The 24,355-nt window shown below is 51.1% G+C and overlaps 1 protein-coding gene across 1 annotated transcript; it reads right to left on the minus strand.

Annotated features, from left to right (window-relative positions):
* Window positions 1-22,342: 22,342 nt before the first annotated feature.
* LOC139830430 (uncharacterized) lies at window positions 22,343-23,398 on the minus strand. Its single transcript, XM_071818430.1, has 2 exons — window positions 23,041-23,398; window positions 22,343-22,959 (listed from the first exon to the last, which is right to left on the minus strand). The coding sequence occupies exons 1-2, from the start codon at window positions 23,096-23,098 to the stop codon at window positions 22,343-22,345; spliced, it is 675 nt and encodes a 224-aa protein (XP_071674531.1). The 5' UTR covers window positions 23,099-23,398.
* Between the last annotated feature and the right edge of the window lie 957 nt (window positions 23,399-24,355).

A 24,355-nucleotide genomic window follows, 5' to 3' on the forward strand; every position in this document is an offset into this window, starting at 1 on the left:
AACTGTACCTGAACTTCCGACCCGTCAGATATATCTATATAGCCTGACGCCATTTGTGCGAGATTGTTGGCCTCCGTGTTTTGGGATCTTGGGACCCAATTAAAGTTGATGTACCGAAACTGTGTCATCAACTCACGGCATTCCATCCAATATGGGAAAAGCGATTCACTCTCGCACTTATATTCATCCGTGAGCTGGTTAATCACCAACTTGGAGTCTCCAAAAAGCTCTACTGCTTCTGCCCCGGCTTCCAGTAGCAACTCCATTCCCTTCCGTACCGCCTCATATTCTGCGACGTTGTTGGTGCAAGGGGTAGATAATCTGATGGAGAAGGAGTATTCTGCCCCCCGAGGCGACACGAGCAGAATGCCGATGCCACAACCATCGTCGCAAACCGATCCATCGAAGAACATAGCCCATGCACGTATAGATAGTGCTGCTATATTGGTACTGATCCGTTCAGCTATAAGATCGGCCAATGCTTGCCCCTTGACTGCTTTCGCAGGCTGATACCGGAGATCGAACTCTGACAACGCAAACATCCACTTACCAAGTCGGCCTTTCAAAACAGGGGCCGACAGCATGTGCTTGACAACATCTGACTTGCATATGACGACGATCTCTGCCGTCAAAAGGATGTGATGAAGCTTGGTGCAGCTAAAGAACAGGCAGAGGCACAGTTTCTCGACCTCAGGATACCTTGTCTCTGCGTCCAACATCCTTCTGCTGAGGTAGAAAACGACCTTTTCAACGCCCTCGTAGAGTTGCACCACTACCGAAGCGATGGACGTGTCAGCTACTGACAAGTAGATGTAGAACAGCCTGTCTTGCTGGGGCGGAACTAGCACAGGCGGCGTCGTCAGATACCGCTTAATCTCATCAAACGCCTGCTGCTGTTCTGCGCCCCAGTGAAATTCGTCATCAGATTTAGTTTTCACCAGTGCCATGAACGGCTCGATTCGTCCTGACAGATTAGAGATGAATCGTCGGACAAAATTGATCTTGCCGATGAGACGTTGGAGCTCCTTCTTCGTGGTGGGCGGTTGCATGGTACGCACCGCCTCTTGACTTTTCAGGCCGATCTCAATTCCCCGTTTATGAACCAGAAAACCTAGGAACTGACCAGCCGTCACACCAAAAGCACACTTCTTCGGATTCATTCTCAGTCCGAACTTCCGAGTTCGGTCTAGGACGCGCCGTAAATCATCCAAGTGTCCCTCCATGGAGACAGACTTGACTACCACGTCGTCGATGTAGATTTCCACCAACTTACCGATCAGATCGTGAAATATATAATTCATGGCTCGTTGGTACGTTGCACCAGCATTCTTCAACCCAAAGGTCATGACTACATATTCAAACAAGCCTACTGCCCCTGGTACTCTGAATGCGGTCTTGTGTATATCTTCCGGAGCCATGAAGATTTGGTTATAGCCGGCGTTGCCATCCATGAAGCTCAACACCTTGTGGCCAGCAGCTGCATTGATCAATGTTTCTGCCACAGGCATCGGATACTCATCTTTTGGAGTGGCTCTGTTGAGATCTCGGAAATCGATGGCCACACGCCATCGGCCGTCCTTCTTCTCTACAGGAATGATACTGGAGATCCACTCAGCATACCTGCATGGCCTGATGAACCCAGCGGCCAACATCTTCTCGATCTCTTTCTTGACTTCTTCTAGAATTTCGGCCCTCATCTGACGTGCTCGTTGTTGGAACGGCCGAAATCCTTTCTTAAGGGGGAGCCGATGTTCAATGATGCTCCTTCCAACCCAGGCATCTCTGTGTAATCCCATGCAAAGCAATCTGGGTATTCTTTTAACAGAGCTATCATCTGACTCCTGAGCTGTGGATCTAACTTCTTGCTGATAAAAGTTGGTCGCGGCTTATCCCCAGGACCGATATCGACTTCCTCTAGCTCATCAGCCGATGTAAACCCATATCCTAGCTTTCCGTCACCTGTGAGGTCGACGCCACATACTGGGAGAGCAGGTGGTACGGATAATACGGGCCGATCGCTAGAATCGGCCTTCATCTTGATCATCACCAGGATCTTTTGGCAGTGTCGGGGCCGATCGCGTGGAACAGCTTCCTCCTTATCTTCGCTATGAGAGCAGCTGCCCTCGTCTCTACCCTCACCAGGGCGGTGCCCAAGTTCTACCATGTTGATGTTGAACGAGTATCTTGGCTGGCACCTCCCGGGGTACATGTCTCCCACCATGTCAACGGCGCATGCCGGTGAATTCGGCACCTCTGGTGCTGCCACTGCGAATGGCAACGGTGGACGGGACTGGAGTGGCACCTCTCCTTGGTAGGTCCCGAGAGCTGGTCCTGACAGAGAATACTGATGCCTCATGATTTCCTGGATCATCCAAACAGCGACACGCTCCAAAGTGTTCACCAGGCTCTCAGAATGGCGATGCAGCGAGTGAGTCACCATGTAGCTAATCTCCTAACGCAGGGACCTGGTGCGTTCTTCTGACGGGACGGACAGGTCCACTCCATCGAGCGCGCCTTCAGGTGAGAACCCTTTCCACCTGATGCCATGCGAACGGGTTCGGTGAAAAGAGCCGATGAGGTCGGCTTCGAGGATCGTTTTGACCTCGTCATACTTTTTCTTGAGCTCGTCGGTCAGATCCTCGTACGTGACTGGGGTGCCGTCCGCCATCTCAGATGTAGATGGCGATGTGGTTGATGTCGAAGATGGTCCCACCGGGCGTGCCAGAATGTGTTGCGGTCAGAAACCCACCGGCGAGCAACGACGGGCAACACAGTAGAGCCGGGAACAACTTAGGGCTGCGGCTGGCCCTGGTCCCTCCGAGCGACGGCCCGCAAAGAAGTCCGGCACGCACGTCCGATGCTGATGCAAGGGCGTGCCACCTGACCTATACCTGGTCAGGAAGGTGATGGAGATGCCTCGCTTAGTTTCCTGCATGGCATACACGTAAACATTAAATACGAGCCTCGATCGGCTCTCAGGTTGTCCTGTGAATCGGCTCAAAGAGCCGATCCACCCATGATTCGTACGAGGTGTACGAATATATGGTGGTCCTGCTTGATCAAAATAAAGCTAAAACGATCTACGACGATTTGGGGTTTTCACCGCATAATCGGATCATCCTACTCACGATTGGGCCTCGCGGCCACGCACGGTGATCGTAAGCCGATCCTAGACAAGGCCTAAAAACCAACACGAGGTTGATCCCCGGAACATCCTGTCTAGGACTAGCAAATGACACCCTACGCGCCGCTGGATCCTCCAACCCTTTGTAAGGCCTAACTATTGCAGATATTAAACTAATCCTTGAAGAACAAGGAGCAACCGTAACGGATCGGATCTACTAAATAATGATCAAGTGGGGTGCCGCCCCTACACCTAAGATAGGTGTAAGGGCGGCTAGATGTATAAGGGTTGCACGACGATAGCATATGATACGAAGAACAATGCTAACCCTAACACATCTAAGATAACTACGTTGCTCGCCATCAAAAAGGCTTCAGTACGAGCAACGCATGAACAACAAAATAAGCTTATGCTGCCTAGATCGCAAGATCCGATCTAGGCAGCATGATGCTTAGCGGAAGAAACCCTCGAGACGAAGGAGTTGGCGATGCGCCGAGATTGATTTGTGGTGAACGTTGGTTGTTGTTTATTTCGTAAACCCTAGATACATATTTATAGTCCAGGGGACTTTCTAATTTAGGCGTGCAACCTAACCGTGCACGGGTTAAACTCTATCTTTTAATCTAAGATGCGATCTACTATATTACAGATACACGGGCAATCTAGCCCAAACTCTTCGTGCAAGGCCGCTTCAGAGATCTTCCACGTGTAATCTTCTAAGCCCATCTCCCTTTCGGCCCATCTCCTGATTTGGCCAAAATCTGGTGATAACAATTTCACATAGTTCAACAAAATTATTAAGATGGGCAGCAGCATCATCAGAACTAACACCAGAAAATTGCTCTCGCATAACAAGATTCAGTAAAGCAGGTTTAATTTCAAAGAATTCCGCTGTAGTAGCAGGTGGAGCAATAGGTGTGCATAAGAAATCATTATTATTTGTGGTTGTGAAGTCACACAACTTAGTATTTTCAGGAGTACCCATTTTTGCAATAGTAAATAAAGAAAACTAGATAAAGTAAATGTAAGTAACTAATTTTTTTGTGTTTTTGATATAGCAAACAAGATAGCAAATAAAGTAAAGCTAGCAACTAATTTTTTGTATTTTGATATAATGCAGCAAACAAAGTAGTAAATAAAGTAAAGCAAGACAAAAACAAAGTAAAGAGATTGGGATGTGGAGACTCCCCTTGCAGCGTGTCTTGATCTCCCCGGCAACGGCGCCAGAAATTTACTTGCTGGCGCGTAGTTGACGTGGGAGTTAGAAATCTTGTTCCTTCACGTCCCCGGCAACGGCGCCAGAAATTTAGCTTGACACGCGTACAGCACGCGACTGTTGGGAACCCCAAGTGGAAGGTGTGATGCGTACAGCAGTAAGTTTCCCTCAGTTAGAAACCAAGGTTTATCGAACCAGTAGGAGTCAAGAAGCACGTTGAAGGTTGATGGCGGCGAGATGTAGTGCGGCGCAACACCAGGGATTCCGGCGCCAACGTGGAACCTGCACAACACAACCAAAGTACTTTGCCCCAACGAAACAGTGAGGTTGTCAATCTCACCGGCTTGCTGTAACAAAGGATTAGATGTATAGTGTGGATGATGATTGTTTGCAGAGAATAGTAGAACAAGTATTGCAGTAGATTGTATTCGATGTAAAAGAATGGACCGGGGTCCACAGTTCACTAGTGGTGTCTCTCCCATAAGATAAATAGCATGTTGGGTGAACAAATTACAGTTGGGCAATTGACAAATAGAGAGGGCATGACAATGCACATACATGATATGATGAGTATTGTGAGATTTAATTGGGCATTACGACAAAGTACATAGACCGCTATCCAGCATGCATCTATGCCTAAAAAGTCCACCTTCAGGTTATCATCCGAACCCCTTCCAGTATTAAGTTGCAAACAACAGACAATTGCATTAAGTATGGTGCGTAATGTAATCAATAACTACATCATCGGACATAGCATCAATGTTTTATCCCTAGTGGCAACAGCACATCCACAACCTTAGGGGTTTCTGTCACTCCCCCAGATTCAATAGAGGCATGAACCCACTATCGAGCATAAATACTCCCTCTTGGAGTTACAAGCATCAACTTGGCCAAAGCATCTACTAGTAACGGAGAGCATGCAAGATCATAAACAACACAAAGATAGATTGATAATCAACATAACATAGTATTCTCTATCCATCGGATCCCAACAAACACAACATATAGCATTACAGATAGATGATCTTGATCATGTTAGGCAGCTCACAAGATCCGACAATGAAGCATAATGAGGAGAAGACAACCATCTAGCTACTGCTATGGACCCATAGTCCAGGGGTGAACTACTCACTCATCACTCCGGAGGCGACCATGGCGGTGTAGAGTCCTCCGGGAGATGAATCCCCTCTCCGGCAGGGTGCCGGAGGCGATCTCCTGAATCCCCCGAGATGGGATTGGCGGCGGCGGCGTCTCTGGAAGGTTTTCTGTATCGTGGCTCTCGGTACTGGGGGTTTCGCGACGAAGACTATATGTAGGCGGAAGGGCAGGTCAGGGGGCCACAAGGGGGCCCCACACGCTAGGGCCACGCGGGCCCCTCCTGGGCCGCGCCGCCCTAGTGTGGCGGCGCCCCGTGGCCCCACTTCGTCTTCTCTTCGGTCTTCTGGAAGATTCGTGGCAAAATAGGCCCCTGGGCGTTGATTTCGTCCAATTCTGAGAATATTTCCTTACTAGGATTTCTGAAACCAATAACAGCAGAAAACAACAACTGGCTCTTCGGCATCTCGTTAATAGGTTAGTGCCGGAAAATGCATAAATATGACATAAAGTATGCATAAAACATGTAGATATCATCAATAATGTGGCATGGAACATAAGAAATTATCGATACGTCGGAGACGTATCACACACCATGCGTACGCTGGGAATCACCGAAAATATGCTGCAGCCAACCCACACTACGTTCCATGGGATCGTTCCGGGTTTGTCCTGCTCGCCCATGGGAAAAGTCCGGGTGGATGTGTCGTTTGGAGGACGTGACAATTGCCGGGTGGAGAATGTTCTGTTCGAAGTGGTGGACCTAGACAGTCCTTACCATGCGCTGCTGGGGAGACCGGCGCTGGCCTCATTCATGGCCTCAACTCATACGACGTATCTCAAGATGAAGATGCCGGCACCATCTGGGCCCCTAACCGTTGTGGGAAACTAAAAAATCTCACTGGAAACCGCTTCCGCCGGATCAAATCTGGCCGAATCGCTGGTAATCGCAGAGGAAAAAAGGAGAATTCAAACTACGGTTGCGCTGGCTCATTCCTCACAGTTGGGCTTAGCTGCGATGAGCGCTAACCTCGGCGCACCAACGTTCAAGCCAACCAAGGAGACAAAAGACATCGTGCTGGACCCGGCTTACCCTGAGCGCACCGTTCGCATCGGTGCCGGTCTCAGTGAGGCATAGGAAAGCACGCTCGTCAACTTCCTCCGTGAGAATCAGAATATCTTCGCCTGGTCTACTGATGACTTGGTAGGTGTTCCGAGGGAGTTGGCTGAGCACTCTCTGAACGTCCGGAAGGATGCGAAGCCGGTAAGGCAGCCGTTGCGCCGGTTTGCTTAAGACAGGAGAAAGATTATCGAAGAAGAGGTGACAAAGTTGTTGGTTGCTGGTTTCATCGTGGAGGTACTGCATACCGAGTGGCTAGCCAATCCGGTGCTGGCCGAGAAGAAAAAAGAGGAGAACCTTGAGGCAAAAGCTCCAAAGGTGTGGCGCATGTGCATTGACTACACCAACTTGAACAAGGCTTGTCCGAAAGATCTTTTCCCTTTACCCCAGATCGATCAAGTGATTGATTCCACCGCTGGATGTGAACTGTTGTCATTCCTGGATGCCTATTCCGGTTTCCACCAATTTCCCTTGAAAAAGGAAGATCAAATAAAAACTGCGTTTATCACCCCGCACGGGGCTTATTGCTATGTTACTATGCACTTCGGTTTGCGCAACACTGGTGCAACGTACCAGCGCTGCATGCAAAAGTGTTTGTTTGATCAAATCGGTAAGAATGTGCAAGTCTATGTGGATGACATTGTGATAAAAATGAAGGTCAAGGAAACCTTGATCGATGATTTAAGGCAAACGTTTGATAACCTGAGAAGGTTCCGGATGAAACTCAATCCGGCAAAATGCACCTTTGGTGTGCCAGCCGGCAAGTTGCTTGGCTTTCTCGTGTCTAGCTGGGGTATTGAGGTTAATCCGGTAAAAATCCGGGCCATAGAAAGAATGGCAGTACCCCAAGAGCTCAAAGATGTGCAAAAGTTTACCGGAAGCTTGGCATCGCTAAGCCGGTTCATAAGCAGGTTGGGGGAAAATGCCCTACCGCTCTATGCTTTGATGAAAAAATCCGATACTTTTGTCTGGACCCCTCAGGCAGACGCAGCGTTCAAAGAGCTAAAAACAATGCTAGCTACAGCGCCGATATTGGCTTCGCCTCTAGAAAGAGAGCCTATGCGGTTGTACATAGCAGCAACAAACCGGGTTGTGAGTGTGGTGGTTGTAGTTGAAAGAGAAGAGGAAGGAAAAAACCGTGCAGAGACCGGTATACTACCTGAGCGAGGTGCTCTCCCTCTCAAAACAAAACTACCCTCACTTCCAGAAAATGACTTATGGAGTGTACATGGCCGCCACAAAGCTCAAGCACTACTTTGAAGAGCATCCCATGAAAGTAGTAAGCGAGGCACCAATTTCTGATATCATGGGGAACAAAGACGCTAGCGGCAGGATTGCCAAGTGGACAATTCAGGTATCACCATATGTACCGGACTACGAAAGAAGGGACGCCATAAAGTCACAAGCTTTGGCTGATTTCTTGGTTGATTGGGCGGAAATGCAATACAAACCGACGGAACACAAGGTGGAGTACTGGAAGATGCACTTTGATGGATCCAAGCTCAAGGAGGGTCTGGGCGCCGGTGTGGTGCTCACTTCGCCTAAGGGAGATCATCTCCGGTATGTTTTACAAGTGCACTTCCGAGCATCGAACAATGTTGCTGAGTACGAAGCTTTGATCCATGGGCTCAAAGTCGCAAAGGAAATCGGTGCGCACCGGATCATTTGCTATGGTGATTCAGATCTTGTGGTGCAGCAGTGTTTCCGGAGATTGGGACGCAAAAGATGCCAACATGGCATCATACCGGTTTCACGTGCAAAAGATTGCCGGATTCTTTGAAGGTTGTGAGTTTCACCATGTGCCGCATGCAGAAAATGAAGCTGCAGATACTCTCTCCAAGCTAGGCTCCTCCCGGCAGGAAATTCCTCCTGGAGTAGCTGGCTCATCTAAGGACTCTGTCAATTAAACCAAGTCCGGAATCAGAATCAATTTTTGTACCGGAGTCACATGTTGTACCAATGGATATTGACGAAGGAAACCCGGGGACTGTTCCGGTAAACTCGGGGACTGTTCCGATAACCTCGGGGACTGTTCCGGTAGACCCGGGGACTGCGATGTCTAAACCGGAAGAAGCTATGCTGGTGGACAATATGGAGATAGATGTACTGGTTTTCCTGGTCCGGGAAACGCCAACGTGGGTTGAACCTATTAAGGAATTCCTGATCAACGGCACCTTGCCGGTTGACGAAAATGAGTCGAGAAGGATCCCGAGAAGATCCAAGGCATACACTATCATCAACGGTGAGGTGTACAAAAGGAGTGTTACCGGTGTCCTCCAGAGATGTGTGGAACCGGAAGAGGGAAAAGAAATGTTGGTGGAGATTCACCAAGGAGAATGTGGGCACCATGCCTCTTCAAGGGCCTTGGTGGCAAAAGTGTTCCGGCATGGGTTCTACTGGCCCACTGCTTTGGAAAATGCTGAGGACTTGGTACGAAAATGCAACGGCTGCCAGCGGTACACCAAGCAAAATCATACCCCAGCGTCTGGCCTCAAAACTATACATTTGACATGGCCATTTGCTGTTTGGTGCCTTGACATGGTGGGTCCATTCAAAACAGCAAGGGGCAACATGACACATGTTTTGGTAATGGTGGATAAATTCACCAAATGGTTGGAAGTGAAGCCTATCGCAAAGTGTGATGGGCATACGACTGTGAAATTCTTAAAAGATGTGATCTTGCGGTATGGATACCCGCATAGCATCATCACTGACAATGGCACAAACTTTGCTCAAGGTGAGTTCAAAAGGTTTTGTGAGGATAACAATATTCGGTTGGACTTGTGCTACGTCGCACACCCGCAAGGCAATGGCCAGGTTGAAAGAACAAGCGCTCTGGTGCTTTCCGGTATCAAGCCAAGGCTGATTGAACCGTTGGAAAAGTCACTAGGATGTTGGCTGGATGAGCTACCATCTGTGCTGTGGAGCATCCGGACGACACCGAATCGTTCTACCGGATACACTCCATTTTTCATGGTTTATGGGGCAGAAGCTGTAATCCCAACCGATATCATTCATGATTCACCAAGGGTCCAACTCTATACCGAAGAAGAGGTAAAAGAGGCCAGAGAAAATGATGTGGACTTGCTAGAGGAAGCAAGAGAGCTGGCTTTGGCAAGAACAGCCATATACCAGCAGAACCTCAGACGCTATCATAGCCGGAAGGTTAACCCGAGGGTGTTCCGGGAGGGAGATCTGGTGTTACGCCTAGTGCAGCGCACTGAGGGACGCCACAAGCTCTCACCCCCATGGGAAGGACCTTTCATTGTGAGCAAGGCTCTGCACAATGATGCCTACTACTTAATCGACGCACAGGAATCGAAGAAAGGCAAGGCGGACAGGTCTGGAGAAGAAACCAAGCGCCCATGGAACATAGCACTACTGCGTCCTTTCTATTTCTGAAGTTGTCCTGTAAGAAGTTCCTTTTTGTACCTTAAGTACTATGAATAAAGATGTTGGCACCTCGAATGAATTGTCGTCGTGGTGAACAGACAGATGCCATAGGATGGCTTAGATTGGGGCCGAATGGATGCTAGAGGATTCGGGGGAGGGTTTGTGATCAGGTGGGATGAACTTCCGGATGGTTTCCTCAAGAACTTGGCCAAGGCCAGAGGTTGAAGAAGAAAGACACAAGGAAGAACTCGCTCTAGATCACTATTTTCATTGATTCTCACCAGTTACAGGGTTGTGCTTCGTGCCTTCCTACTTCTGTGCGTCGCTCTGTCTTGCCCGTAAGGAGGGCTTCCCCCTCTCCTTATATAGGGGAGAGGGTGGCTTACAGGGCAAGGAAACCCTAATGGTATCTTTGACTAGACAAACTACTTTACAAAGCTACTTTACAAAGCTACTTTAATCATAGATGACACCGGGGTCCTCTTTAATCAGGGAGGCTGACGTCCTCCGGCTTCTTTCTTCGTCATCTTCTTCTTTATCGTCAGCCCTTCGTTTAAAGCTACTTTGCTTAGCTCATCTTTGTCTTCTAGCTCCGGAGAGGATCTTTGACCAGTCTTGCCGACAAGCTCTTCCTTCCGGTGGCCCGGTACCTTTTCTATCCGGTTCCGGTATCCCTCCTCTGAGGATACCGGCTTAGTCCTGTTCAGCCAAACGCCTATCTTAGACTCCGGTATGAACATTTAACCGGTATCCTGATGGCTCAAACCATCCGGTTTGGCATGCCTTTGGCATACAGGGGGTTATCCCCCCAACATTAGTCCCCGAAGCTGGTATAGTCTGGCGGATCCTATCCAACAGACCATGCCAGGTTCCCATGTCTTTTGATACCGGTTTAATCCATCCGGCGTTGGGCTTGGATCCGGCATCTTTGCCCGGATTTTCATTATCTTTCTTTTCAAGTCATTCTCCGGTATCTTACCTTCCGGTATCTTAGTCATTTAACACCTCCTCGGCGAAGTCAAGAATATCTTGGGCCCCGCGCGTGACAGAGACATGCGCACTGTGACTGACGCGCCAGTGTCAGGGGTCACTTCCCTTCGGCTTCCGCGCGCTTATTAAATGCGCCACCGCGGATCCCACTGGCCACTTGGTATCCTGTGTGTGCCCCCGTGTGGCCTCCCATTTTCTCGCGTGTACTTCCTCGCCACGTGGTGGCCCGTGGTGAGAACCGTCGCGGGCCGCGAGGCGAACCGCCGCGGCCCAGCGGTTTTCAGCCCTGCGCTTGAGCTTGGCTCGAAGCCGGAGGGCTCTGCCGGCTCCGCAAGGACCTCAACTCCTCCTCCTCACTCAAGTCCGGCACCATCTGGTGCCAGCAACACCTCTGCCTCCCCTCCGGGAGGCGCTACAAGTTCGGGGTGCGCGGCCCCTACACCTCCTGATCACCGCGCGGAGGAGGACTTCACCTCCCCTCTAGAAGCCCAAGACACCAGCGCCAGCAACATCGGCGCCGACAAGACAGATGCCGGGCAGGCGGAACCTTTGGTTCCTCCTCCCCCGAAGAAAAAGAAGAAGCAGCCAAGCTCTTCCCCCACCGCGCCGGATACTTCCGCGCCGGTATCTTCTCCTCCTACCGGGACCACGCCGACACCGTCGCCAAGCCAAGGACCTTCCGTGGCTAAGCGGATGGCGCCGCCAGAGACCCCCAAAATCACCAAGTTCCTCAAGCCCGGGGCTTCTCGGGGCAAGGCCGTGGAGGGCGACGCCTCAGGCGGCGCGCGGTCCGTGGTGCTGCACGTCGGCCCTGCTGCTGCTGCTGTCGAGGAAAAACCTTCCGGCGTCCTAGGCCGGATCGTTGCGCTGAATCGCGCGGGTAAGGACCTGGGGCACCTTCTCCCCTACGCCCAAAAGTGGAACGATGCGGATATCTCTGCATCTACCCGCGGCCTGGGGAAGGACCGCCTTCCAGCGCCAGACCCTGCTGGGCCTCGGTGCACTGAAGAACACTTCACACGGCTTAAACGTGCCGTGAAGGAGTTTGACAGTGCATGGTACGATGCCACCAGCAACGTGGTGGTAAGTTTCGCTAAGCCTCTTGTAATTTTTGTTGATGCCGGTTTTTTTTTTCGGATCTTGTCTATCCTCCCAGTCCCCGAGTTTCGTGTTGAGAGCGTAGCTTTTAGCGCGAAACTTCAACTAGAAATGCGCGAAACCGGCATAGCCAGTCCCCGAGATTCGGGTTAAGATCTTTGTTTCTTTCTTTTTCACAACCATCTTCCTTTGAACAGAGCACCGCGGATGCCCGGAAGCAACTCTTTGAGGAGCTTCTGTGGGAGCATCGGGACCTTGTCGAGGCCCACAGCCACTGCCAAGGTTTGTTTTCTTTCTTTTCCTCCGGCATCTTTTCACCGGAATGTTTTCTTCTTTGATATTTACACATCTTTTTGCTTAACAGTTGTTCCGGAAGCTACCATTGAGGCCCTTAAGGCCCAGGTTGCCAAGCTTCAAGGTACCACCCTTTCTTTTCCGGCTAACCCGTTCTTTTTTCATTTCGTTTATTGCCACTTGCTAACACGTTTCTTTCCGGTATCTAGGCGAGAAAGAGCAGCTCATCAAGGAGCACCACGAGGCACTGGACGCCCAGAAGACCGCCTCTAGGGAGCTGAAGGAACAGGCTATGCAAGCCGCGCTCTAGCATGAGCAAGCCCTGAAGGATGCTCGGGTCGCAGCTGAGGCCAGGTTGGCGGAGGTCGTGGAGGACTCCACGAACTCCAACACCGTACTGACGGCAGAGCTGGAGGAGGAAAGGAAAGCGCGGAAGGCAGCGGAGCGCCTCATTGATACCATGACCACTGATCACAAGGAATATGATCGGTTGGTTATGCAGATCGACGCGCTGGCTTTCCGTAAGTTCCTGCCTTGTCCCTTCTTTCGCTTATAAGCTTTCTCCTTTTGAAGATGCATCCGGATTCCTTTTTCTTCCGGCATGCTTTTTTCCGGTATCTTGTATTTATGCTTTTCCCTTCCTTCTGTAGAGCATTTCCCGGACTCCCAGGCCCACGCCGTGAAGAAGGTGATGGAGGATCGGGTGGCGCGGGAATTTCCCAACATGGACGCGCACTGGGACGGGTACGACTATCTGGTCGCCCTCTCCGCGCGAGTCCAACACATGCGCTCCGTCGACCGGCTTCTTGGCGACCTACCGGACGCTGCCATCCAGCTCTTCAAGGTGCTGTGGCCCGAGGAGGAGATGCCGACAAACATCACGTCTACCGCCCACCGGCTCAAGGATGCCGGGCGCCGGATTCGCGAGTGGTAATGCTCCGCGGCCCGTGCCGGTGCTGACACGGCGCTGCGCTCCGCATGCTCCTGGTACCCGGATCTGGATCTGGATGCTCTTCAAGGCGTACGCCAAGATGCTCCCACCGACACGGATCCTGCGCTCACCGCGAAGCGGCAGGACCGGGCGTACCGGCTTGCTGAGTACGCCGAGGTCCGCACCTTCATCCCTCCTCCTCCTGGTGTCAAGGACTACCTCAGCGATGAGGAAGAAGAAGAAGGAGATGAGGATGAGGCCGCCGAGGACGTGCCGCCAGAAGCTCCCGAGGCCAGCGCTGCTCCCCCTGAAGACACCGAGACCGGTGCTGCTCCGCCTGATGCCCCCGTCACCTGAACAATTATCTGCTCCTGCTCGCTTTTCAATCAGAACTTGTTAAATTTGACCCCGGTATGCCGGGGTGTATGATGTAAAACTCTAAGCTCGCTTTTGGTTGCCACACAACATTTTATGCCGGTAAGTTATACCGGTAGTTAAGTATCTTTAAGTTTGCCTTAGCATATTTGCTTCTGGTTTTGCTTTTATCTTGCACCGCAAAGATTTCTAAATTGTTTCCGCATCCAATCCGATGCATACTTGGTTCTTTTGCCTTGGCTCTGCCTGCCTTCTCTGGGCGTTCTTTGGCGTATGAGCACAAGGTTCTTTCACCAAACAAGCATTTTCTTGAACTTAGAAATAACTTCGAAATTTTGCAAAAAACCGGTTTAACCGGGGTTAGTTAAATTTTCCGGATTGTTCTTTCCTGCTCTCCCTCTCCGCAGTTCATGTGCTTATCCCCTACCGGTTTATCTTGCTTGCCATGAAGCCGGGTTGCGGACAGCAGCAGAGTCGAAGACTCCGATAGGATTTAGCACACTACTAAACCGGAAAGACAAAACGTTCAATAAGCAACCGGTAAACTGAAAAAATAAACAAGTTACATGCAACCTTATTGGGGTAGTCCCCGAGATTCATTCAAGGTTCCGGCATCTTTTATTCATAGCATATAAGGTACAAAAAGGAACTTCTTACACCACAACTTCAAGAGTAGAAAGGACGCAAGAGAGCTACGTTCCATGGACGCTTGCTCTCCTCTCCGGACCTGTCCGCCTTTCCTTTTTTCCACTCCTGTGCATCGATCAAGTAATATGCATCATTGTGAAGCACCTTGCTTACAATGAAGGGACCTTCCCATGGTGGCAAAAGCTTATGCCGGCCTTCCGTGCGCTGCACTAGGCGAAGCACAAGATCTCCTTCCCGGAAATCTCCCGGGTTAACCTTCCGGTTATGATAGCGTCTGAGGTTTTGCTGGTAAATGGCTGTTCTTGCCAAAGCCAGCTCTCTTGCTTCTTCTAGCAAGTCCACATCATTTTCTCTGGCCTCTTTGACCTCTTGCTCAGTATAGAGCTGTACCCTTGGTGAATCATGAATGATGTCAGTCGGTATGACCGCTTCTGCTCCATAAGCCATGAAGAAAGGAGTGTATCCGGTAGACCGGTTTGGAGTTGTTCTTATACTCCACAGTACTGATGGTAGCTCATCGAGCCAACATCCCGGTGACTTTTCCACTGCATCAATGAGTCTAGGTTTGATACCGGAAAGTACCAAAGCATTCATTCTTTCCACTTGGCCATTGCCTTGTGGGTGTGCCACTGAGCACAAATCCAACCGGATGTTGTTGTCCTCACAGAACCTTTTGAACTCACCTTGAGCAAAGTTGGTTCCATTGTCAGTGATGATGCTGTGCGGGTATCCATACCGCAAAATGACATCTTTTAAGAATTTCACCGCTGTGTGCCCATCACATTTTGCGATAGGTTTCACTTCTAGCCACTTGGTGAATTTATCCACCATAACCAAGATGTGAGTCATGCTGCTTCTTGCAGTTTTGAATGGGCCAACCATATCGAGGCACCAAACGGCAAACGGCCATGTTAATGGTATTGTCTTTAAACCGGATGCTGGGGTATGATTTTGCTTGGCGTACCTCTGGCACCCGTTGCATTTTCTTACCAAATCCTCAGCGTTCTCCAAAGCAGTGGGCCAATAAAACCCATGCCGGAATACTTTTGCTACCAGCGCCCTTGATGAGGCATGATGCCCACATTCTCCTTGGTGAATTTCCTCAAGCATTTCTTTCCCTTCTTCCGGTTCCACACATCTTTGAAGGACACCGGTAACGCTTCTCTTGTACACCTCACCATTGATGAATGTGTATGCTTTGGACCTTCTTTGTATTCTCCTTGACTCATTTTCGTCATCCGACAAGATGCCGTTGATCAGGAATTCCTTAATAGGTTTAATCCATGACGGTGTCTCTCGAACCAAAAACACCGGTGCATCTATCTCCATGCTATCTACCAGCATCATTTCTTCCGGTATGGGTACAGCAGTCCCCGAGCTTACCGGAGCAGTCCCCGAGCTTGCCGGAGCAGTCCCCGAGTTTACCGGTGCAGTCCCCGGGTTCCCTTCATCAATATCCATGGGTACTACATGTGATTCTGGTACGAAAATTGATTCCGATTCCGGACTTGGTTTGATCGATGGTGCTCTTAAGTGAGCCAGAGCTATTCCGGGAGGAATTTCTTGCCTAGATGAGCCCAGTTTGGACAAAGCATCCGCGGCTTCATTTTCTGCGCGCGGCATATGGTGAAATTCACACCCTTCGAAGAATCTGGCAATCTTTTGCACGTGAAACCGGTATGATGCCATGTTGGCATCTTTTGCATCCCAATCCCTGGAACACTGCTGTACCACAAGATCTGAATCTCCATAGCAAATGATCCGGTGCGCACCGATTTCTTTTGCGACCTTAAGCCCATGGATCAAAGCTTCATATTCAGCGACATTATTCGATGCCCTGAAATGTACTTGCAAAACGTACCGGAGGTGGTCTCCTTTTGGTGAGGTAAGCACCACACCGGCACCTAGGCCCTCTTTGAGTTTAGATCCATCAAAGTGCATTTTCCAGTACTCTATCCTCTGATCTGGCGGTTTGTATTGCATCTCCGCCCAATCAACGAGGAAATCAGCCAAAGCCTGTGATTTTATGGCATCTCTTTTTTCATATACCGGCACGTATGGTGATATCTGGATTGCCCACTTTGCAATCCTTCCACTGGCGTCCTTGTTGCACATGATGTCGGAGATTGGTGCTTCACTCACTACCTTCATAGGATGTTCTTCAAAGTAGTGCTTGAGTTTTGTGGCGGCCATGTACACGCCATAAGTCATTTTTTGGAAGTGAGGGTAGTTTTGTTTTGAGAGGGAGAGCACCTCGCTCAGGTAGTATACCGGCCTCTGGACGGTTTTTCCTTCCTCTTCTTTTTCAACCACAACCACTACGCTCACAACCCGGTTTGTTGCCGCTATGTATAATAGCATAGGCTCTCTTTCTAGCGGTGAAGCCAGTATAGGTGCTGTGGCCAGCATTGTTTTTAGCTCTTTAAACGCTGCGTCTGCCTGAGGGGTCCAGACGAACTTGTCGGATTTTTTCATCAGAGCATAGAGTGGCAGAGCTTTTTCTCCCAACCTACTTACGAAGCGGCTTAGCGATGCCAAGCTTCCGGTAAATTTTTACACATCCTTTAGTTCTCGTGGGATAGTCATTCTTTCTATCGCCCGGATTTTTACCGGATTGACTTCTATGCCCCGGCTTGACACCAGGAAACCGAGCAACTTGCCGGCAGGGACACCAAAGGTGCATTTTGCCGGATTGAGTTTCATCCGGAACCGTCTTAGGTTGTCGAATGTTTGCCGGATGTCATCGATTAAGGTGTTCTTTACCTTAGTTTTTATCACAATGTCGTCCACATAGACTTGCACATTCTTTCCGATTTGATCAAACAAGCATTTTTGCATACAGCGCTGGTACGTTGGACCAGCGTTGCGCAAACCAAAAGGCATAGTAACATAGCAATATGCCCCGTGCGGGGTAATGAACGCAGTTTTTATTTGATCTTCCTTTTTCAAGGGAATTTGATGGAAACCGGAATACGCATCTAGGAAGGACAACAACTCACACCCAGCAGTTGAATCAATCACTTGATCGATCCGTGGTAGAGGAAAAGGATCTCTTGGGCAAGCCTTGTTTAGGTTGGTGTAGTCGATGCACATGCGCCACACCTTTGGAGCTTTTGCCTCCAAGTTCTCATCTTTTTTCTTTTCGACCATTACCGGATTGGCCAGCCACTCTGTGTGCGTGACCTCCACAATGAATCCGGCAACGAGCAGTTTTGTCACCTCCTCTCCTATGATTTTCCTTCTATCTTCAGCGAACCGGCGCAAGGGCTGTCGCACCGGCTTGGCATCCTTCCGGACGTTTAAAGAGTGCTCAGCCAGCTCCCTCGGAACACCCACCAAATCATCAGTTGACCAGGCAAAGATATTCCGATTCTCACGGAGGAAGCTGACGAGCGCGCTTTCCTATGCTTGATCAAGTCCGGCACCGATACGAACGGTGCGCTCTGGGTAAGCCGGATCCAGCACAATGTCCTTTGTTTCATTCGTCGGCTTGAATGCCGGTGAGCCCAAGTTTCCACTCATTGCTGCTAAGCTCAACTGTGAGGACTGAGCCAGCGCAATGGCTGTTTGCATCCTTTTCTTTTCTTCCGCGATCACCAGCGATTCCGCTAGGTTTGATCCAGCAGATGCAGTTTCCAGTGAGACTTTATAGTTCCCCACCACAGTTAAGGGTCCGCGAGGTGCCGGCATCTTCATCTTGAGGCAAGCCGTATGAGTTGTAGCCATGAAGGCTGCCAGTGCCGGTCTCCCCAGCAACGCATGGTAGGGACTGTCTAGATCCACCACCTCAAACTCAACATTTTCAACCCGGCAATTATCACGTCCTCCAAATGCTACGTCCACCCGAACTTTTCCTATCGGGGCGCAGGAGAAGCCCGGAACGATTCCGTGGAACGTTGTACGCGTTGGCTGAAGCATGTTTTCTGTTATGCCCAGCGTGTGCATGGTATGCTTGTACATGATGTTTATGCTGCTACCGTTGTCTATCAGCACCTTGCTGAATTTTACTCGAGTTTGCGGCCCTTTCATGATTGGGTCCACAACAAGAGCATATCCACCCGGATTCGGCATGATCTTAGGGTGATCCTTAAATGACCAGGTAATTTCCTGATCTGACCACAGCATGTACTTGGGGACTGCCGGCATCACAGCATTGACCTCCATGGAGCGGCGGTGCACACTTTGCCTGTCTGTTGGCTCAGTGACAAAGACAACACAGCACATATGCGGGCCCTCGTAAACATTCTGGCCTAAAGGTGCCGGTGGAGGTGGTTGATCATCATTTTGCTCCACCCGGTTAACTTGCTGGTACTGCTGCCGGTTTGGCTGCACTGGTAAAGCGTTTGCCCCGGTAAGTGGCGGTGGTGGCGGTAGCTGTTGTTGCCGCGGCATGTCTTGTGGTGGTTGTGCATCTTTTACCGTTCCCTTTTGCATCAAGTACTTGGTCCAGGTACAATCCTTTGTCAAATGGTTTGACGGGTGTGCCGGATTCGGTGTGTGCCACCGGCAAGGTTGGTCCATGGCAGCTTCCATGGTGTACTTTGCGGGTTCTTGCCAGTTTCTTTTCTGGACCCAGGGTTTCTTTTCCACCCATTGTTTCTTAGGACCTGCCCACGGCTGCGATCCGGTTCTTTGCCTCTGACTGCCGCTGGCCTCAGAGTTTTCCTGCACAGCAGCAACTTGCTGCGGACCGTACCTTCGATCCGGAAAATCTTCTCTTCTTTTGTTATTCCGGTTATCCCGGTGTTGCTCTTGGCGCAGCTGTTCCGGTTCAGGTTGCACTGCCGGCTGCGTTGGGTCTCCCAACGCATAGCTATCCGCCACACGTATCATTTCTGCCAACGTTGTCGGCATGTTCCACTGCAGCTTTTGCCACAACGGTGAACCTCTTCTGCACCCACTGCTAAACCAAGCAATGGCCTGTGCCTCGATTACCCCTTCACAGGAGTTCCTTGTAGTGTTCCACCGGGCCAGATAATCCCGGTCTGTTTCGTTCGCGCGTTGTACGCACAGAGCGAGTTGCTGCGGCCTGTTTGGCCTTTGATAGGTGCTGCTGAAATTGCTCACAAAAGCCTCCTCAAAATCCAGCCAGCCATTTATGCTTCCTGCCGGCAAGTTGTTTAGCCAGATTCTTGCCGGTCCAACCAAGAACGATGGTATGATTCTTACGGCCCAACGCCGATTTCCTCCTCCTGCTACGGTTCCTCCACCGCCTGCGACGTATACCGCGGTCACATAATCCGCGAGCCAGTCTTCCGGCTTCGTAGTGCCATCGTATGTTTTTGTGTCACGGGGCAACATAAAGTTGCGAACTGGTGGTTTTTCTCTCATGATCCTTGGGCCAAAGCATTTTGGGCCTGGAGGACCTTCCTCCTCGATTATTTCTGATAAGTACACTCTATCCAGACGGTGCCTCGCATCCCGTTCCGGTAAGTATCTCTCTCCCAAGCGTTCTCCCAATGGGTTCCGGTATGCTGCCGGTCTTGCAGAATCAGCTTCGTCGTAACATTCCGGTACCGCGGCCCTTGCCTGCCGGTACCTCGGGGGATCTATTTCCTCCTCATCGTACGCTGCCCTTGCAGCTCGATAATTTTGCCCGGTCTCGCATCTACCGGCATGATTGTTTCCGGCATAGCCTCCTCTGGCGTAGCCTCGACCTGCCCCTTGGCTTTTTCTACCGGCATCGTGTTGCCCGGCTTGTTGCTTTCCGGCAAGAACTGGATCATACACAGTCATCTGCTGTGCGTTCATTTCTTTTTCTTTTCTTTTGTCCGGATGGGGGGACGATGCCTGCCCATGGGACCTGCTTCCGGCATTCTTTGTTGAACGCGCGGATTTTGAGGCCGCGGCTTTGTTCAGCTTAGCCAGCTGCTCAGCATTCTGCTGCTCAATTGTTTCCAGCAGCTCTCTGACACGCTCTTGCTATTTTGCCAAAGCATCTCCGGAAAGCGACTCGCATAGCTCTACCGCAGCTTTAGCAGCTTTTATAGTTTTATCCGGGCTACTGTATTTAGGTTTTTCTACGATGCTAACAGATGCAGAGGTACTTTTGCCGGTAAGAATCTCTTTGCACAAATCCTGATCTAGGTTGCGAGCTTTTAGCCGGTTTTCCGGCATCCTAGCAGCATGCGCGCTAACAGAAGCAAAGCCATGGGCAGCGTTATACTCACGTAGGGTTAGGTTCAGCTCGCGCTGCGCCCGGAGGATGTCCTTGCCGCTCTCGAGCACCTTCTGGCGCTGCGCCTCCAGCTCCGCCTGAGCCGCTGCCGGATCGACGTTCTGCGCGATGGGGGTGGCGAGGACGTTCATCGCTGCTTGGAGCGGTGTTTCCGGTGGCGCGGACGATGCTCCCGCTGCACCTGCGTCTCGCTCCAGCGGTGGCTTGGCCGCACGGGTCGAAACCGCACAACCAGCACCTTCACCCACAGCTTCTTTTCCTGCACCAACCACGCCGGTCATCATTACCTCGACGCTGCCGGCGGCGCGGCCAGCACAGAGCCATCTTGGTGGGTCCGGTGCCACCAGCACCGGCGAGAGGCGCTGGCGCACAGGGACGGTGCCGAAGTAGACGCGGTGGCTGCCAAACTCGATGACGCGACCGTTCTTGGGGAAGATGCCGCCGTTGGCGAAGCAGCCCGCGTTGTCGTTGATGAAATCCATGGCGTAGATGCGCTGCACGAGCGCGGACACCGTACGCTCGCCGGCGACCTCAAGAATGCCCGCCCGAATATGAACTCCTTCAAGCGCCACTTCATGCCCCACGGTGGGCGCCAACTGTCGTCGTGGTGAACAGACAGATGCCATAGGATGGCTTAGATTGGGGCCGAATGGACGCTAGAGGATTCGGGGGAGGGTTTTTGATCAGGTGGGATGAACTTCCGGATGGTTTCCTCAAGAACTTGGCCAAGGCCAGAGGTTGAAGAAGAAAGACACAAGGAAGAACTCGCTCTAGATCACTATTTTCATTGATTCTCACCAGTTACAGGGTTGTGCTTCGTGCCTTCCTACTTCTGTGCGTCGCTCTGTCTTGCCCATAAGGAGGGCTGCCCCCTCTCTTTATATAGGGGAGAGGGTGGCTTACAGGGCAAGGAAACCCTAATGGTATCTTTGACTAGACAAACTACTTTACAAAGCTACTTTAATCATAGATGACACCGGGGTCCTCTTTAATCAGGGAGGCTGACGTCCTCCGGCTTCTTTCTTCGTCATCTTCTTCTTTATCGTCAGCCCTTCGTTTAAAGCTACTTTGCTTAGCTCATCTTTGTCTTCTAGCTCCGGAGAGGATCTTTGACCAGTCTTGCCGACAAGCTCTTCCTTCCGGTGGCCCGGTACCTTTTCTATCCGGTTCCGGTATCCCTCCTCTGAGGATACCGGCTTAGTCCTGTTCAGCCAAACGCCTATCTTAGACTCCGGTATGAACATTTAACCGGTATCCTGATGGCTCAAACCATCCGGTTTGGCATGCCTTTGGCATACCGGGGGTTATCCCCCCAACATGAATCTCGGGGACTGCCTTTGCCGGAAATTGCATGTAATGTTTTTATTTTTTCAGTTTACCGGTTGCTTGGTGAACATTTTTTCTTTCCGGTTTAGTAACGTGCTAAACCTATTGGAGTCTTCGACTATGCTGTTGTCCACAGACCGGCTTCATGGCAAGCAAGATAAACCGGTAGGAACTAAGCACGTGAAACACGAAGAGGATGAATGGGACCAATCAATACCGGAAAAATTTAACTAACCTCATTTAAACCGGTTTTTTGTGAAAAATTTTGAATTTTTTATAAGTTCAAGAAAATGCTTGCTTGGCGAAAGAACTTTGCGACTCGTACGCCAAAAAACCCAGAGAGGTAGGTAGAGGCAAAGCAAAAGAATCAAGTGTGCATCGGATTGGATGTCGAAAAACTCCGGAATCTTCACAGTGCAAGATCAAAGCAAACGATATGCAAAATGCTAAGTTAGCACATAACACTTAATTTAAATGCTCACCGGTAAACAGATACCGGCATAAGCACAATTGTTGTACCACAAAGCAAAAGAAATGCTTAGTTTTATCATACATCATAAACCCCGGCATACCGGGGTAGAATTTAAAGCCTCAGGAGCTTCCGGGGGAGCAGCACCTTCTCCGGATCCTTCTTCTCCCTCCTCCTCGATCTCTTCCTCGTCGTCAGAGAGCGCCTCTTTGACTTCGGGAGGGGGAGGGATGAAGGTGCGGAAGGGGGCGAACTCCGCAATCCGGTAGGCACGATCCTGGCGCTTGGCGGTCAAGACCGGATCCGTGTCTGTGGGTGCTTCATCAGGAACGGCGCGGAAGACATCCAAATCCAAGTCTTCGTACCAGGAGCAGGCGACGCGCAGGGCCGCATCTGCTCCGGCACGAGCCGCAGAGCATCTCCATTCCCGGATCCTCCGGCAGGTGTCCTTGAGACGGTCGGAGATAAGCGTTACGCTCTCCGGTACCGCCTCCTCAGGCCACATCACCTTGCAGATCTCCTTGGCATGATCTGGTAGATCCACCAAGTGCCGATCCACGACGCGCATGTGCTGAACCCGGGAGGAGAGCGCGACCAGGTGGTCATAGGCATCCCAGGGAAGCTCCCGGTCGCCGAAAGACAGCTCCGTCCTGCGCTCTTCTACCTTCCGGACGGCGTACTCCTGGGAGTCCGGGAAGATCCCTACAAGAAAATAAAAAGGATAAGGACATGCTACCGAATGACATAAGCTTATAAGCAGTAAAGGAAAGAAGAAGGGCTTACTGAGGAGCAGCGTGTCGGTTTGTACGACCAACCGGTCATAGTCTTTCTGCTCCGTCATGAGGGCGGCGACCTGGTTTTCAGCCAGCTCCCGTGCCTTGATCTGCTCTTCCCGGGCCTTGGTCTGCTCCTCCAGCTCAGCCCGCAGCACCGCGGTGGAGTTCGTGAACTCCTCCAAGGATTCGTTCAACTTAACCTCCGCTGCCGCCCGGACCTTCTCGAGCTCCCAGGAATGCCGGGATTCGTCCGCCCTGAGCTGTGCCTTCAGTTCAGAGAAGTTGTTCTTCTGAACATCCAGGGCTCGCTGATGCTCCTTGACGAGCCGCTCCTTTTCAGCTGCAGGCCGGAAGGGAAGGCGTTAACAGAAAAATAACTCCGGTAAAACGAAAAAGATGTAGGGCAACCGGAAAAGAAATGATACCTTGGAGCACCGCGACCTGGGAGGACAGGGCCTCGATGGTGGCTTCCGGGATAGCTGAACTATAGAAAATTTTATAAGTACCTAAAGGAAGAAGCAACCGGTAAAAAGAAGCCGGAAAATAAAAAAGCGAACCTTGGCATTGGCTGTGGGCTTCCAAAAGCTCCCGGTGCTCCCATAGCAGCTCTTCAAAGAGCTGTTTCCGGGTGGTCGCCGTGCTCTGTTCAAGATAAAAAGGTTTTTCGGTAAGAAAGATGCCGACAAGAAGAAAAGTTTCGCGCTAAGTGCTGCGCTCTCAACCCGAAACTCGGGGACTGGCTATGCCGGTTTTTCATGTTTTTAGCAAAGTTTCGCGCTGAGAGCTGCGCTCTCAACCCGAAACTCGGGGACTGGGAAGATATATAATCCGGAAAAGTAAAACCGGCAAGGATGTAAAAGAGATTGAGTTTGTGCAGCTTACCACCATATTGTTGTTGGCGTCGTGCCACGCGATGTCAAATTCTTTGATAGCGCGCCGCAGCCGGCCAAGGTGCTGGGCGGTGCTACGGGGGCCGGCGGGGTCCGCAACCGGCAGCTTATCCTTCCCCAGGCCGCACGTCGTAGGGGACAAATCCACCTGATTCCACTTGTGGGCGTAGTCAGCGAGGTGCCCCAGTTCGGCCCCTCCGCGGGTCAGCTCGGTGATCCGGCCTAGCTGAGCTGAAGCCGATTCTCCGGCCACGACGGAGGTGTGGCTGGCGTGCAGCACCAGCGAGGAAGGCGCAGGAGCGGGCCCGCCGGTAGAAGCGGCCGGCGGAGGCGTCGGAGCCTTGGACGGCGTAGAAGCCCCAGGAATTTCCTTGGCCGGAGAAGAGCTAGCCGGCCCGGAAGAGTCAGGCACGGCCTTGGAGGGGGAGGAAG

The sequence above is a fragment of the Lolium perenne genome, chromosome 4 (assembly GCF_019359855.2).
Source record: "Lolium perenne isolate Kyuss_39 chromosome 4, Kyuss_2.0, whole genome shotgun sequence".
Classification (NCBI taxonomy): domain Eukaryota; kingdom Viridiplantae; phylum Streptophyta; class Magnoliopsida; order Poales; family Poaceae; genus Lolium; species Lolium perenne.